We start from the raw sequence: 13,145 nt of genomic DNA, 5'->3' as shown, positions 1-13,145 counted from the left end.
TACTGGGTACGTGGGGGAATCCATAGTTACGTCATCAGTGCTTGTCAGCCAATCATTGCTCGCATAGATGGGTATTTCTCATTTTCTAAGCGGCATAGAAACACCAATGTGATCGTTCACAAGATGAAAAAAAGAGGCCTCATTCACCAGATTGTCTTGTTTCTTGCAAATCTAAAAGGACTAAAACTGTGAATCAAAAATATAGGAAAGAGTATAGTGCAAAATATCCAGTCATTGCATCAAAAGTCAGTGACAGTCATGCATTTTGTACAGTTTGTCACATTGATTTTTCTGTGGCGCATGGCGGGATAAACGATTCTTCCAGACATATAAAATCGGCATCTCACCAACAAAAGGCTGAGGCGAAGACAAAAACGATGCAGATAACGACATTTGTGAGTAAGAATTCAGAATATGAAAAATAATTTCAAAAGAATTTTTTAAAATTTATTTATTAAATACACAAAACACAGTCATAAACAAGCAATCTATAGCAGTAATAAATAATAATAGTTACAATAATATAATAATAAACAGCTTTGAGACATTGGTCAGGCCTAGTAGCTGCAAATGATAAAGGGCTCTGTCTACAATCATTACACTCAGCATTTGAAATAGTTGGCATCTTTGTAATATTCCTCCTTTTGATTTATGTTTATGACATGCTCAATGATTGTTGTAAAGTATGACAGTCTAGCTTTGTCTGAAAGTATGTTAATAACTTGTCTTTAACTCTTGAAGAAGACTTTTTCCATGTTCTTCGTAGAATTATTACTCCTAGCTTAGATTGTTGTATTATCTTTGTACACTAGCAAAGGTAATCTCCCTTGTATTGTTCTTTGTTTGTTGTATTAGAAAAACAAACTTACATATGAAAAAGGCTTAGATTTCATAGTTGTATGGTTATAAAGTTCAAAGATGAAAGAAGTAAACAATGAAAAGTAGTCACTTTATTGAAGACACCCAATTGCAAAGATCAGACATTTATTATCCTGTAAAATTATGCCTCAGTCCATGAAGTTTTAAATGAAATAAGTTGTTTATCTGAAACCCAGAAAATAAGAAGTGGCATGTCTTTTGTTCTGTTTTTTTCAGGAAAAATTGTGACCCTCACATGACAGCCTTTGAACCTGAAGCTTTAGGTAATTTGGTGGAAGGAATGGATTTTCACAGGTTTTATTTTGATACTGGTAATTTCAGCCTCTGTTTATCTTGTGTTGTGCATCATGTTTTATATATATCATTTAAATATAAAGAGTATCTCAGAAGCCTGGATGAATTGGGAAAAATACACAATATATTATTTATTTATTTATTCAAATTGCATGCCATTAACAGTCTTGTGCATATCTGTTCTCAGTATACTGTGTCATCAGAGTATTTTATTTAGAAATGTGTTTAACATTAAGAATGTAATGTCTATTTTTCCTGACTTCTGGGACATGCTGTATTTGCTTTGTATCTGAATTTTAAAACTATTAACATAAAATAGTTATCAGGATATTGTTAAAGCTGCCTGTTTATGCATTTAATATTTTATTTTAATACTTTAAGTGTAGCTTATCTGAATTTTGTCCAGCGACAATAAGTGTAACCAGTTCCATCTATAATTACTCTATTAATAATGTTATGGAGTAATTAGTGAGGATCATTTAGTATAGAATGTTTATATAGTTATTAATGGATGCAAATAACTGCTATTCTTAATAGAAGCAATTTTTCATGTAAGAATTAAATTTAAATTTTCTGCATTAGGGGGATGGCCAGCTATTATTCAACAAAAAAAATGAAATATAAATTATACTTTTTTCATGTCTTGGCTGTGTTTTAGTGAACTAGTATTTTGTAATATACTGTCAGGTTTCAATAATTATATGTTATGTATGTGTGTATAGACTATTACTATTTAAAAATAAATTATTAAACTTTCTTAAAACATAGAACAAGAAATCAAGACGTAAAGCAAACAATTATTTATTTTCAATTTGAGGTGACTTGGTCTTTTTCTAACTTCTACCTTGATAATATTGTCAGCTTCTGCTCTTTCTGTGGTTTTCTGGCTTGTACGTTGTTAGCAATTATTGGATAGAGGTGTCTTGTTCAAGGGAGTAGCCCTCCTTGAGTGACATAAGGCTCCTTTTTTCATCCCTTGATATTCACAGATGTCCAAGAAGCATTGTAACATGAACTGATGTCACCCATCTGGTTTTTTCCTTGTTGTTCATCCTTTCACTCCTGCTGGAAGTCATGGTGTGACTGCTTATCAGGTGTCCTGACCCCTGACTTCTGTTTCTAGTTCTGTAGCTACTTAAAGTAGATACTGTCCTCAATTTCAAGGTTCCTCCACTTGGGCAGAATGTCACTAATGGCATCAGTGACAACCCTATTTGGTTGAGAGCTGTGAGTTTGAGATTACCACAACTGAAAGACATTTGGAATTCTTTCACCATGGACCCATGAGTATTTCAGACTATGGTGTTGAGGGTGATCATTCTGTTAACTTCTCCACTTTCAAAATCCTCTCAATCTGTGGTGTTTCCACCCCAATAGATTTGTGAAGTGTGGATCTTTGTTCCAAGGCTATCGGATAGTTATTAGTCAGGGAATTGTAGAGTTGATCCTTTTCTTCTGGGATTTTATTCTTGATTTATTGTGTTCAAGAGGACAGGAGATTGGCAGCCAATCATCTATCTTTCTCATTTCAACCAATTCTTAGATCCTCCCAGGTTCACAATAGTCTTTGCTCATCCTATGTCAGCACTCTTCATCAGCTCTGCATATCTCTACATTCTGATAGTGAAGTTATCCTACCACTAACTACATTTCATGCACAGGGGTCTGTTTCTGCAGTTCAGAAATCTACCCTTTGACTTATCATCTGTACCATATGTCTTCTGCAAAGCCATGTGAATTTTTCTTGTCACCTTAATACTTTGAAACTGTATACACTCCACAGTCTAAACCAATGGTTACTTCTTCCACCATCTCATCAGTTGGCAGGACAACACACCTAGATTCTCATTTCAGAAGACACCAAGGCTAATATTCTTACCAGAGCCAATGTTGTCCTTCTGGATCTCTTTTTCAATATGTTTTAAACTAGGCACAGCCAAATGGGTGTTGGAGTGGCAGTTGAGCTCTTACTAACATGGAGGATTCTCTCTCTTTTCAGGATGTAGGCATTCTTCAAAATTCTCCTATTCTTGAATGGGTCAATATATCAGCTGTTTGGAAACAGTTTTACGAAATTTTCATGTACATTGTTTTGGTTTTTTTCTTGCAACATGTAATATAATTCATAAAATGAATTTGACTTTATCTGGAACAGGTTTGGATTCATGAATCTTTGAATGATCTCATCATTATTGCACTTGTCTTGGTTACTTTGTGGTTGCTGTTTATATTATTATAAATTGCATAAGAAATCTACCAAGTGAAACTGTTTATGTCAAAGTATGCAAATGTTCCTATTGTTATTATCTTTAAAATATGTATAATTGATATAACAAATACAAAAAAAATAAAACATTAGATCAAGACAAACATAAAAACGTGGTTATTCAAAATGGCCTTTATGACCCCAAACATATTCCCAGTGAGGTTCATTTCATGTATTATATGACACACAACAAGAATAAAACAAATCTCAATTATATTCACAGTACTATATATTTTTTCCTTCATTATTCTTTCATTGGTTTTTTAATTTAACCTTTGACCCTGTATTTCAGTTACTCCTGCACTTCCATTGCATTAAATATCTTTATGTAATAGAGTATGGTTTGAAAATATTTTTTCTGTTTAAACAGTACAAACACTCAAACTAGATTTTCAATTATGTTAAACAATGAAAATATTCTAGCTTCTTTTTAACTTTTGGTATAGATTGTTTCTTCTATATGTAGTACTGTAAAAGTCTTGAATATTTGTATAGAATTATAAATTACAATATATTACATGTTTAGATATCTTCTTGTATTAATCTTATTTGTAAATGCCAAATCTTTAGGTATATACCTCTGTCTAGAGAAAATGTAAATATTCACCATTTGATTTCTGTTAATAAAATTCTCTTGAAATTTGTGTTAAAAACTTCAGTTTTGTTCTGTGTATTTCAGTAAAATATTGATTCTGACTTTTAGTCATCGTTTTGCCAGTTCCTCCTTTTTTCCTCACCAGATGTATAGTTATTTCAGTATCAGTTACCTTTATTCATCATTTAAAAGTATGCTACTTGCCTGAGTTTTAAGTAAATACATACTTCAATAAATGCAATGACTTGTTTTGTTACTTTTTATGTTGTTTTTGACATATTGAACATGTAAATGAAACAAAAATGTTTATCTCGCATCCAAGAAATAATGAAGAAATAAATGTGTAACTGATAATTATGGAAGTCTGAATAATACTCATGTTTACTTTCATTAAAAATGCATTCACATGTTCAGTCTGAAGCTGTTGTCAATATTAAATCTGCTTTTGAAAACTTGTTGGTTAAAGAAGTGGCAGACACATTCAGATATGTCATGGGAAGCTTTTATAAGCAAGTTGTTAGTTTGGTTGATTTTTTTTTCACCAGTCAAGATGACTTGTTCAGTGGAATACAAAACTCACTTGTAATTTCCTCAGCTTCTATCTAAAAAATAGATAGTACATTCAGAAAGTGAACAAGTGCTGTCTTGACTGTCTATTTAGTTAAGGTTTGTATAACACTAAGTAACATAAATTTTGTTCCTGGATAGTATGTGTTATTTCTCAATTGCTTATATTTTAAAAGTACAGAAAATGGTCATTATTCCCTTCAAACTTTGCTTTTGTGATCTGGATAATGAAATTTAGAAATTAACCTATTTTTAATGTAAAAATGAGCAAATTTGCACATTTACATTTACATAAGGTCTGAATAAAACAACATATTAATCAAGATTTACATGTATATATATCAATGTTATACAAAAACAAACAAAAATGTTTAGAAGTGAGTAGTTTTTTGAGATTTGTGACTAATGTAAATCACTTTCACATTTCAGCCCCCAAATGTAGTCTCCCATCCTGTTTTCGTTATATGCTCCCAGCTTACAAAAGCAAAGTTTATAGAGAAAAATAGGATTTTTCCATTTACTTTAGGAATAAGCAATTGAGAAATAGCATTGTATGCTGTATAGCCAGTCATAAATGTTTTATATAATTAGTGACTGTTATTGTCATATATTAGTTCATATTTCATTCATAGTCATACTTATCCACTGAATTTAACTGTTTAATACAAGTTAAAATTATTTTTGATTTTAGTTTCAGTTAAAAAACTTTATTTCTAAATCATTATCAATTGGTTTATAATAAAAGTAATAAAAACAGTTGGTTACATCCATAGTATATCACTGACTTGTATAAGACCATTAATTTTGATTTTGGCACAAAGTTTTGAACTGTAGCAGTTTATTTTACTGTTTGTTAATACTTCTCACCATTATTGTATGTTAATATTTTTTTTGTGTGTGTGTTTTGTAGCTTCAGTGAAAAACTGCAGGGCTCTTAATACCACTCTCCTTAATCCAACAGTTCACCTCCTTGGAGATGATGCTGCTTGTATTGCATATGTAAGACTAGTACAGTATATGGACAAGTAAGCTATGATTTTTTTAAATGCACGTGTAACTCCAGCCATGTCAATTAATATATAAAATTATTAAAATATTCTTAATTTTCCTGGGAAAAAAATACATAATACATAAATTTCCACTTATTTTGACTTTTACTGGATAGGAAGTGTTTGTGACACTTTTTAAAATTAATTATTTTGCTTTAGAGTTCACTGAGAACTAATCCTTTTGTGTATGAGCATCCACAACTCTATTGTGATAGGTTTACAGGCTACAGAACATGTCTTCTCATTTCTTAACTTGCATTTAAAATTTTATTGAACTACTATTTTATGAAGTTATGCTAATACACTGGTATCAAATTGTATATTATAATTCAAATTTTAGTATGATACACTACTTCTTAATTTAAAAGTAAATTAAGAGAACATATATAAATATCAGTTTTTGTGTGTCCTGTGGTACGTTGAATGCAGCACTGGTTTAGGTTATTTTTGATGTCAAAATACTATATTTATATTTTTGTATCAATTAGGAACTCACATTATCAATATTGACAAGCTAGAATATAAAATAAGAACTTTTTGCTGAGATACGGGTTATGTACTACTGAACCAAACAGTGGCCCCATTCACCTCTTTCCATTTGTGGAAACAGTCCCTTACATACACTTACTTCAATATGACATACATAATCAATTGACACTTTAGAATGTGCTTTAGTGGTTTTCTCAGCCATTGTAATCCAGTAGAAAGCTTCCTGGCTTTTTTTTTTTTTTTTTACCTAGATACAACTTAGTTACTAAGCTTGATAAATTGTGAAATATAGTAATTACTACCAATATAGAAATTTATTATTTTTTTATTTATTCAATTGTATATATAAAACCTAAAAAAATTTTTTTTTATATTTTCTATGCACAAAATTTTAAAAGGCTTAGCAACCTACATCAAGCAGACTAAGTTCAAAGGTTGTAGCTAGAAGATATAATTATTTGTTTTACTTCTGTATTTACTGTTCTATATTTAAAGAAAAATAAGTTTAATAACTTATTTCTAAATAATAATAATATATATACATATATAATTTATAATAATTTAAATGTGACTTTACATTACAAAATATTACTAGTCCACTAAAACAGAGCCAAGACAGGGTCACTTTGCAAAAACTAAAGGTCAGTTTTATATTACTGGGTCCAATAACACAAGTGCACATGCACCACATGATTGCAAGTTATTTAATGTTAGCCAGGTATGTCTGGAAGGTCACTATGATAAAAATATAATGTCATGAGATTTAATCTATTTAGTCTAGACATTTGTGTCTCTGAGTAGTCATTGTAGAACAAAAAAAAACAATTTATATTTATTTCCTAATATTTTATGGTGGTTACAAGGTTTTTCAATTTGACTGACCTCTAACAGTTGCGAGAGAGAAAATAACAATCAAAATATAAAGTCTTACTGAAAACAAGCTTTTGAAATGTATTCAGGAAATTTTAGGGATTACACAAATAAGAAATTTTTGGGACAAAGAATATTTTTTTTAATCATAACATGAAATATCTAATTCATTAAAATATAAAAATAGAACCTAAATGTAATTTAACTGTATATAATATCTAAGTTAAAAAGAAAAAAAAATGCTATAGACACAAAACAACTTCACAACTATAAAAAGTTATTTGTACTTAGTAACAAATACTGTGTTGAAATGGCTATTGGGGGCTTTTACTCTGAAAGGTCTTTCTATTTATTATAAATATGTATAATATAGAAGTACACATTTTGATAATTTTGCATCTTAAGTTATCAAAGGTTGGGCACAGTTTCTGTCATGAGTTAGCAATATTTATTTCTTGTGTTCAGTGAATTAAACTGGAACTTTTAAACAAGAACTTGTAAATAATATGATAAATGTAGATTGTGTCTAGACATACATATAGTCTAGGCTTATAGAAACTAAAAATTAATTATGTGAATGCTTGCATGTTGTACAACAAAAGTGAAGTTTAATATATTTTTTAAAGATTTTATTGAAATAAAGGAAGTATTAACTACATTGTAATACTGCTTTCATTGACAAACATTGATAGTCAAATTGTTTAAACAAAATTTTTAATGTAACTGCATAACCCCATGACATGCACAGAATGTTGGTTAATTAGGTTTCTGTTTCTGTGTTCCAGATAATAATTTTTAAAAGTTCTATATAATAAAACCTCCTGTTGCTTTTGTGGGAAAGATAAGTGTTCATTACATTCAGTACTTTTATTACTTTACAGCAAAGGAATTGTTCATACACGACAGTCTGAAGAAACACGAATATGGCAGAAAAAGGATGGAAAATGGCAAAATGTGCATTTTCATCGTTCCAATTCTGGATCTTCCCATTTCTCTACAGCCCAAAAATAGCTCCACTATTAATTCATGCATTGCTGTTTTTCTACAGATTAGTTCTGTTTCAGTGATATTATTCAATTAACTTTGCTGTTTGAAGAACTAAGTAAGGTAATCATGTAAGACGTTAACTTTTAAATATATATGAAGGTATTTTTTAGTATGCTGGAATTTTAGTTTAAGTAAACATTTAGCAGGAGTTTAACTTATATACAGTAAAACAATATTATCATTAAAACAACTTATCTTCAAAAGAAGTGACCTCAAGCAAATGATGTAATATATTTATTACTTTTCACCATTCTGAACAATTTGCTAAGCAGACTTGTATAGTCTGTTTAAATGAAATATAGTTGTTAGTTTGGATGAATTTAAATATACCTTTCGTTGTGGGATTATTAAATATTGATAATGAATTGTACACAATTTCTTAAAAAGGTTGAAAATATCTAAATGGGTTCTGAAATGTCTTAGAAAAATTAAAATTTTTAAGCCACTAAAATCAATATTCATCATTTACAGCTGCTAAATGTTAGCATAGAAGGATAGTGACCAAATTTTTTAGTTTGATAAAATGAGCATATTATTTCTGTAGTATGAAGTGTTTGGTTTTTATATTTTTATTTTAGACTATAAGATGCATTTTTAGGACTTCATACTTTGTGAATGTATTGTATATGTAGTGTGATCATAAAAAGTGTTCTAACCAAACAGATAGGAAAGAACCACTTTAAACTTAGTAGCTGTGAAACAGCTCAAATTCCTCCTATGTTTTAATAACAAAAAGTCTTTTTCTGAGTAGATTATTATGAACATCAACATTTTCAAGTTGAGTTTTGAAATGTACTGACTAGTGTTCTGTCAGGGATGATGTCAAACTCATCTTTGTCTGATAACCCTGATTATTTGAGCCTTTGTAGCACTAGACATGCTGTTATTAGTCTATTAATCTTGAATTTTGTATATATTATTAAATAAGAAATCTTTACACCTATAATGAGACCAATTCTCATACAGTTATATTTCAAACAAGTTTGGTGTGTGTATTATAAAAGTGAAGTCAGCAGAAGCACTTCCTCTCCTGGTCTTACTTAATGACTAAAGTTTTTAGTGTAAAACTACTACTAAACTAAGAATTATTTGCATTATCAGTAACTTAAAATCAAGCTGACTTCGTAAATTAGAACTTAATTTCGTAAAATTAACCCAAAAAATAATATATCTAACGTGTATATCCTACCATAACTAGAGATATACAGCATCCTAATTTTATAGTGATTTAAATACACTGATTCATCAGTTTGATATCTTTGCCATTATCTGTATTTTTGGCTGCAAACTGATAACTGATTCATAGTACTTACTGACATAGAGTTATCAAACAAGTGCATTCCAATTTTATAGGATAACATTCATTTTGTCTGGTTTGGACAAGGCTGAAAGGCAGACTACATTTTTCTGGAGAAAATCTATCTGGTATTTTAGAGGTTAAAAGTCAGTGTTTTTCACTGAGAAAAAAACTAATCAGGTGTGTTGCATATCCTCATATGATGTTTGACCTCACCTTTGGGTCATTTACCTTTCAACTTATCATTAACTGTAAAGTTAATTAACTACTTGTAAATTCTCCTAAAAGTGTACCTGTTTTTCTTCCAAGTATCTAAAACAGGTATGACTGATATCATGGTATTGTGTTACCAAAGCAAAGTTGAATTTTTTCTTTCATTTGCTTGTTTACATTAATACAATTATTTAAGCAAGCTACTTGATTTTTTTATTGTAATTAATTTCACAGCTTCGAAAAGTACAATATTTTGGTAAAGGTATGTTCATTTGTTATTGATAGAATCAGTATTAAATTTTTCTAGGTGAAATGTAGAAACACCTCACATGCATTTTATAACAAGTCATTGCCACCAATATGTCTTCATTTTTCAAAATATTTTTTTCTTCTTCTTCTAACATAGATATCAAAAAATAATTTTCTGTCAGAATTAAAACTAAATTTGATGTACATAACTGTGCTTCTTCAGTTATGTTTTCAAATGTTTTTTTTTTCATGGCTTAATTATGTAAAATTTAAAGTATACTGCACCCTTATAAATGATAGAAGAATACCTCGTATGTTACTAGTCAACACTAATAAATATATGTATATTCAGTATTAGTTGATTTTGAGTGATAAATGTTATTTTAAATTTATGCTCTATTTGTATGTTAATCTGTCAAGTTGCATACATTTTTATAAACTGTGTCTTAGCTTTTGTTAGTTATCAAAAATCTTTAAGGATTTTATTTTTTAAAAAGTGGTATAAAATAATGACTCGACTTGTGAAAAGTCTTTTGACAATAGCAAGACTATCTTATCTGTTTTTGTTTTTTCTATATTGGTGCACTTTACACAACTCTGTCTTGTGGTTGGCTAGTATTTGTGTAATCAGGTTCTCACCCTTCACTTGAAAATATCAAACTGTTTCACATGTTCTATGGGTGGTTAACTTTTATTGCTTATCAGATTTTATTTTAAATAAATCAAACTAAATATTTTTTCATTCATCTGTACATACATGGCTTCAAATTTTATTATGACTGCTGTGATGCTTATTGTATAATATTTTGATTGTTGGGTCAGAACTGTTGGCAGCCATTTAGTAAATTTTTAGTTTATTATGCCACTATGTGTTCAGATAATTTGTAAATATGAAGGTGTATAGGGTATTGAAATTGTGAATTCACTAAGCACTGTCTCTTGCTTCTTTAAGGGATGATTAGGTTTTCTGCTTGTTTTTTTTTATTATTATTTTTACTGTAGAAGTTATTGAAACCTGAGGTTTAACTATTTTATCGAAATACTTTATTATAGTGTATCCCTTGAAACATTGTCTTGCTAGAAAGTGTTTACTCCCAAAGTTGTTTGACATGTTTGCCTGCATGGCCTTTTGTGCAAGTTTATCATACAAGGACTTGAATTACTAAACATTTATATGTTTAATGGAGATGAATGCATTCTTTACTTGATATTATATATATACTTTTAAAAAATGTGTTTCAAAGAGTAATGAAACACTCGTAAGAGGATTCGAAAGTGCTAGACCAACAAGAAAAAGAGTAAAACTGAAAGGTACGTAAATTTCACCATCCATTTTCCCCCAATGGCAGGTATCTGTCAGTTCATTCATTCTTATTTTTGTAATTTTTCATTTACATGGTCTAGCCATCATTCTTTGTTTCATTTCTACTCTTTTTACAGTTAGAGGAATTTAATATTTATCATACCATGAATTTAGTCTGTGCTGAACTTGTGAATACATAAATGTTGCACTCATTTATTTTTATATAAGTGAGATTTATTTACATACTATGTAAGTTACATTAAATGTTCAGAAAAAGTTGTGCAGACAATCATTAAGTGTATGTTACATAGAGCTTGCCAACTTTTCTGTACCCTCCTTCCCTCATCAATCTTTATCTTTTTTGTTGTTGTTGTTTTTCTGCACATTTTCCTAGCACAAACTGTGGAGTATGCTAATATCTGATAATTTGTATAATTTGTTTTTGGTCTAGTCTTTAAAATACTTCCCTGTACGTTTTACTAAATATTTCTCAATCATTATTAATTTAGTTTCAAGTTAAATAAAATATTTTAAAAGTGTGATGTCCCATATTTTTGTATTGTTAGTAAATATCAAAAACTGGTACCACAAAAAAGTACCACAAAATTTATGACAATAGTTCACAAAAGTAGTAGTGTCAATAACCAGTCATTAATATAACAGACTAATAGAATGTAATTAATACAACACTCATGGTGAGGAGAGACAAAACTGGAATGTAAATACAACAGTAACAACAATTATGACAGACAGCAAACAGTGGAAGGTAAGTAATATAACAGTCGTAGTGATAAATAGTATCAGTGTTAACACAATTATGAAAATAACATACAACTGTGGAGTATAACTAACATAGACTTTTGTCTTATCTTTAGTATATTGCACACATCACTATGAAAAGTTAGCATTTTGTTGCTATTGCTGAAAGTAATGTTAAAGACATACTATTCGATTAAAAGTTATCTTTTTGAAGTCAATCAAAACAGTAATAATGCCTTCCATTGAAAAGGGTTTAAGTTAGTCTGTTTGGTTATATTTGTCTTGATACAGGTTTATACAGGACTGGTGGTAAACAAACTTTGAGTGCATTACTCTTATCTTATAATTTATATTATAACCTTTCCATAAATAGTAGCTGGGACATAAGAACAATGGCTTTTCAGTTACACATTCCCCATATTTAAACTGTGAAAGTCATGCATGTGAATAATTTCCAAAAATGTAACCCTGTTTTGTTGTTCCTATTTACAGTTTACAGAACTTTTACTAAAACTGTTAAATAGCAAAAATGTTTCAGCTGCATATTTCTTTTAGTGAAAATAGCTGTGTGATTGTAGAACTAAAAAATTAGTTCAGTGCATGATGCTCAAACAGTTTTCTTAAAATTTCACCTTTTGAAGAAATTCTGGAACGATTTATGAACTTCTGTTCATGCTTAATGTTATTTGTTTCTTATTATGAGTAACAAGCTTTTCAGGCAATCATTCAAGCTCTTTAGATAACTGTACAACCTACTAAAACATTTTGAAATTCCTTGATCCTGATTCTCTCTAATGCAGAGTCTGATGTCCATAAAACTGTAGAATGCATACAATAAATAAGAATTAATTGAAAGACTGTTTTGGATTAGCCTAGTACTCAATACATTGCCACAAGTACCCTCTGAAAAAAGCTATTTTCTACCTCTACCAGCAAAGAATCTTTAACATGTACAAGATTTTATTAACTGTGGCATACTTAATTCTAGAATGACTAACATCTTCTCTTAATAAAGTTGAGATCTATTTAGAGTTTTGAGTCTGAGAGGTCAAACCCTTTCAAATGATGTATTTGCCCAGGGTCTCATACACCCTTGTGCAAATTAATTGAAACAAATGGTCATTTTACAATATTTTCAGCATGGCGGCCGGTGTAGGCTCGCTGGAGCCGCTGATTTCCTTTAATAGTCATTTTTTCACACACACGGCGTCATTAGCTGTGTTTTGTAGTACGGTCAATCTATTTTTGGGATATATGACGAAATTTTG

At 29.9% G+C, this 13,145-nt stretch overlaps 1 protein-coding gene across 6 annotated transcripts in view; it reads left to right on the top strand.

Moving 5' to 3' along the window:
- The window catches only part of LOC143229528 (calcium/calmodulin-dependent protein kinase type II alpha chain-like), a 68,625-nt gene extending 56,970 nt beyond the window's left edge, over positions 1-11,655 (top strand). For 4 of the 6 annotated variants that reach the window (XM_076461997.1, XM_076461996.1, XM_076461999.1 and 1 more), the window contains 3 exons: positions 1,096-1,190; positions 5,512-5,626; positions 7,891-11,655. In XM_076461997.1, coding sequence (XP_076318112.1) covers positions 1,096-1,190; positions 5,512-5,626; positions 7,891-8,020 — 340 coding nt within the window. In that variant the 3' untranslated portion in view covers positions 8,021-11,655. The remainder of the gene's footprint in view (positions 1-1,095; positions 1,191-5,511; positions 5,627-7,890) is intronic. The other 2 variants (XM_076462000.1, XM_076461998.1) reach the window with 2 other exon arrangements.
- The last annotated feature ends 1,490 nt before the right edge of the window (positions 11,656-13,145 follow it).

The sequence above is a fragment of the Tachypleus tridentatus genome, chromosome 10, assembly GCF_004210375.1.
Source record: "Tachypleus tridentatus isolate NWPU-2018 chromosome 10, ASM421037v1, whole genome shotgun sequence".
Taxonomy (NCBI): domain Eukaryota; kingdom Metazoa; phylum Arthropoda; class Merostomata; order Xiphosura; family Limulidae; genus Tachypleus; species Tachypleus tridentatus.
Note: the sequence above shows the minus strand (reverse complement) of the source record. Positions and strands in the feature narration are given on the sequence as shown.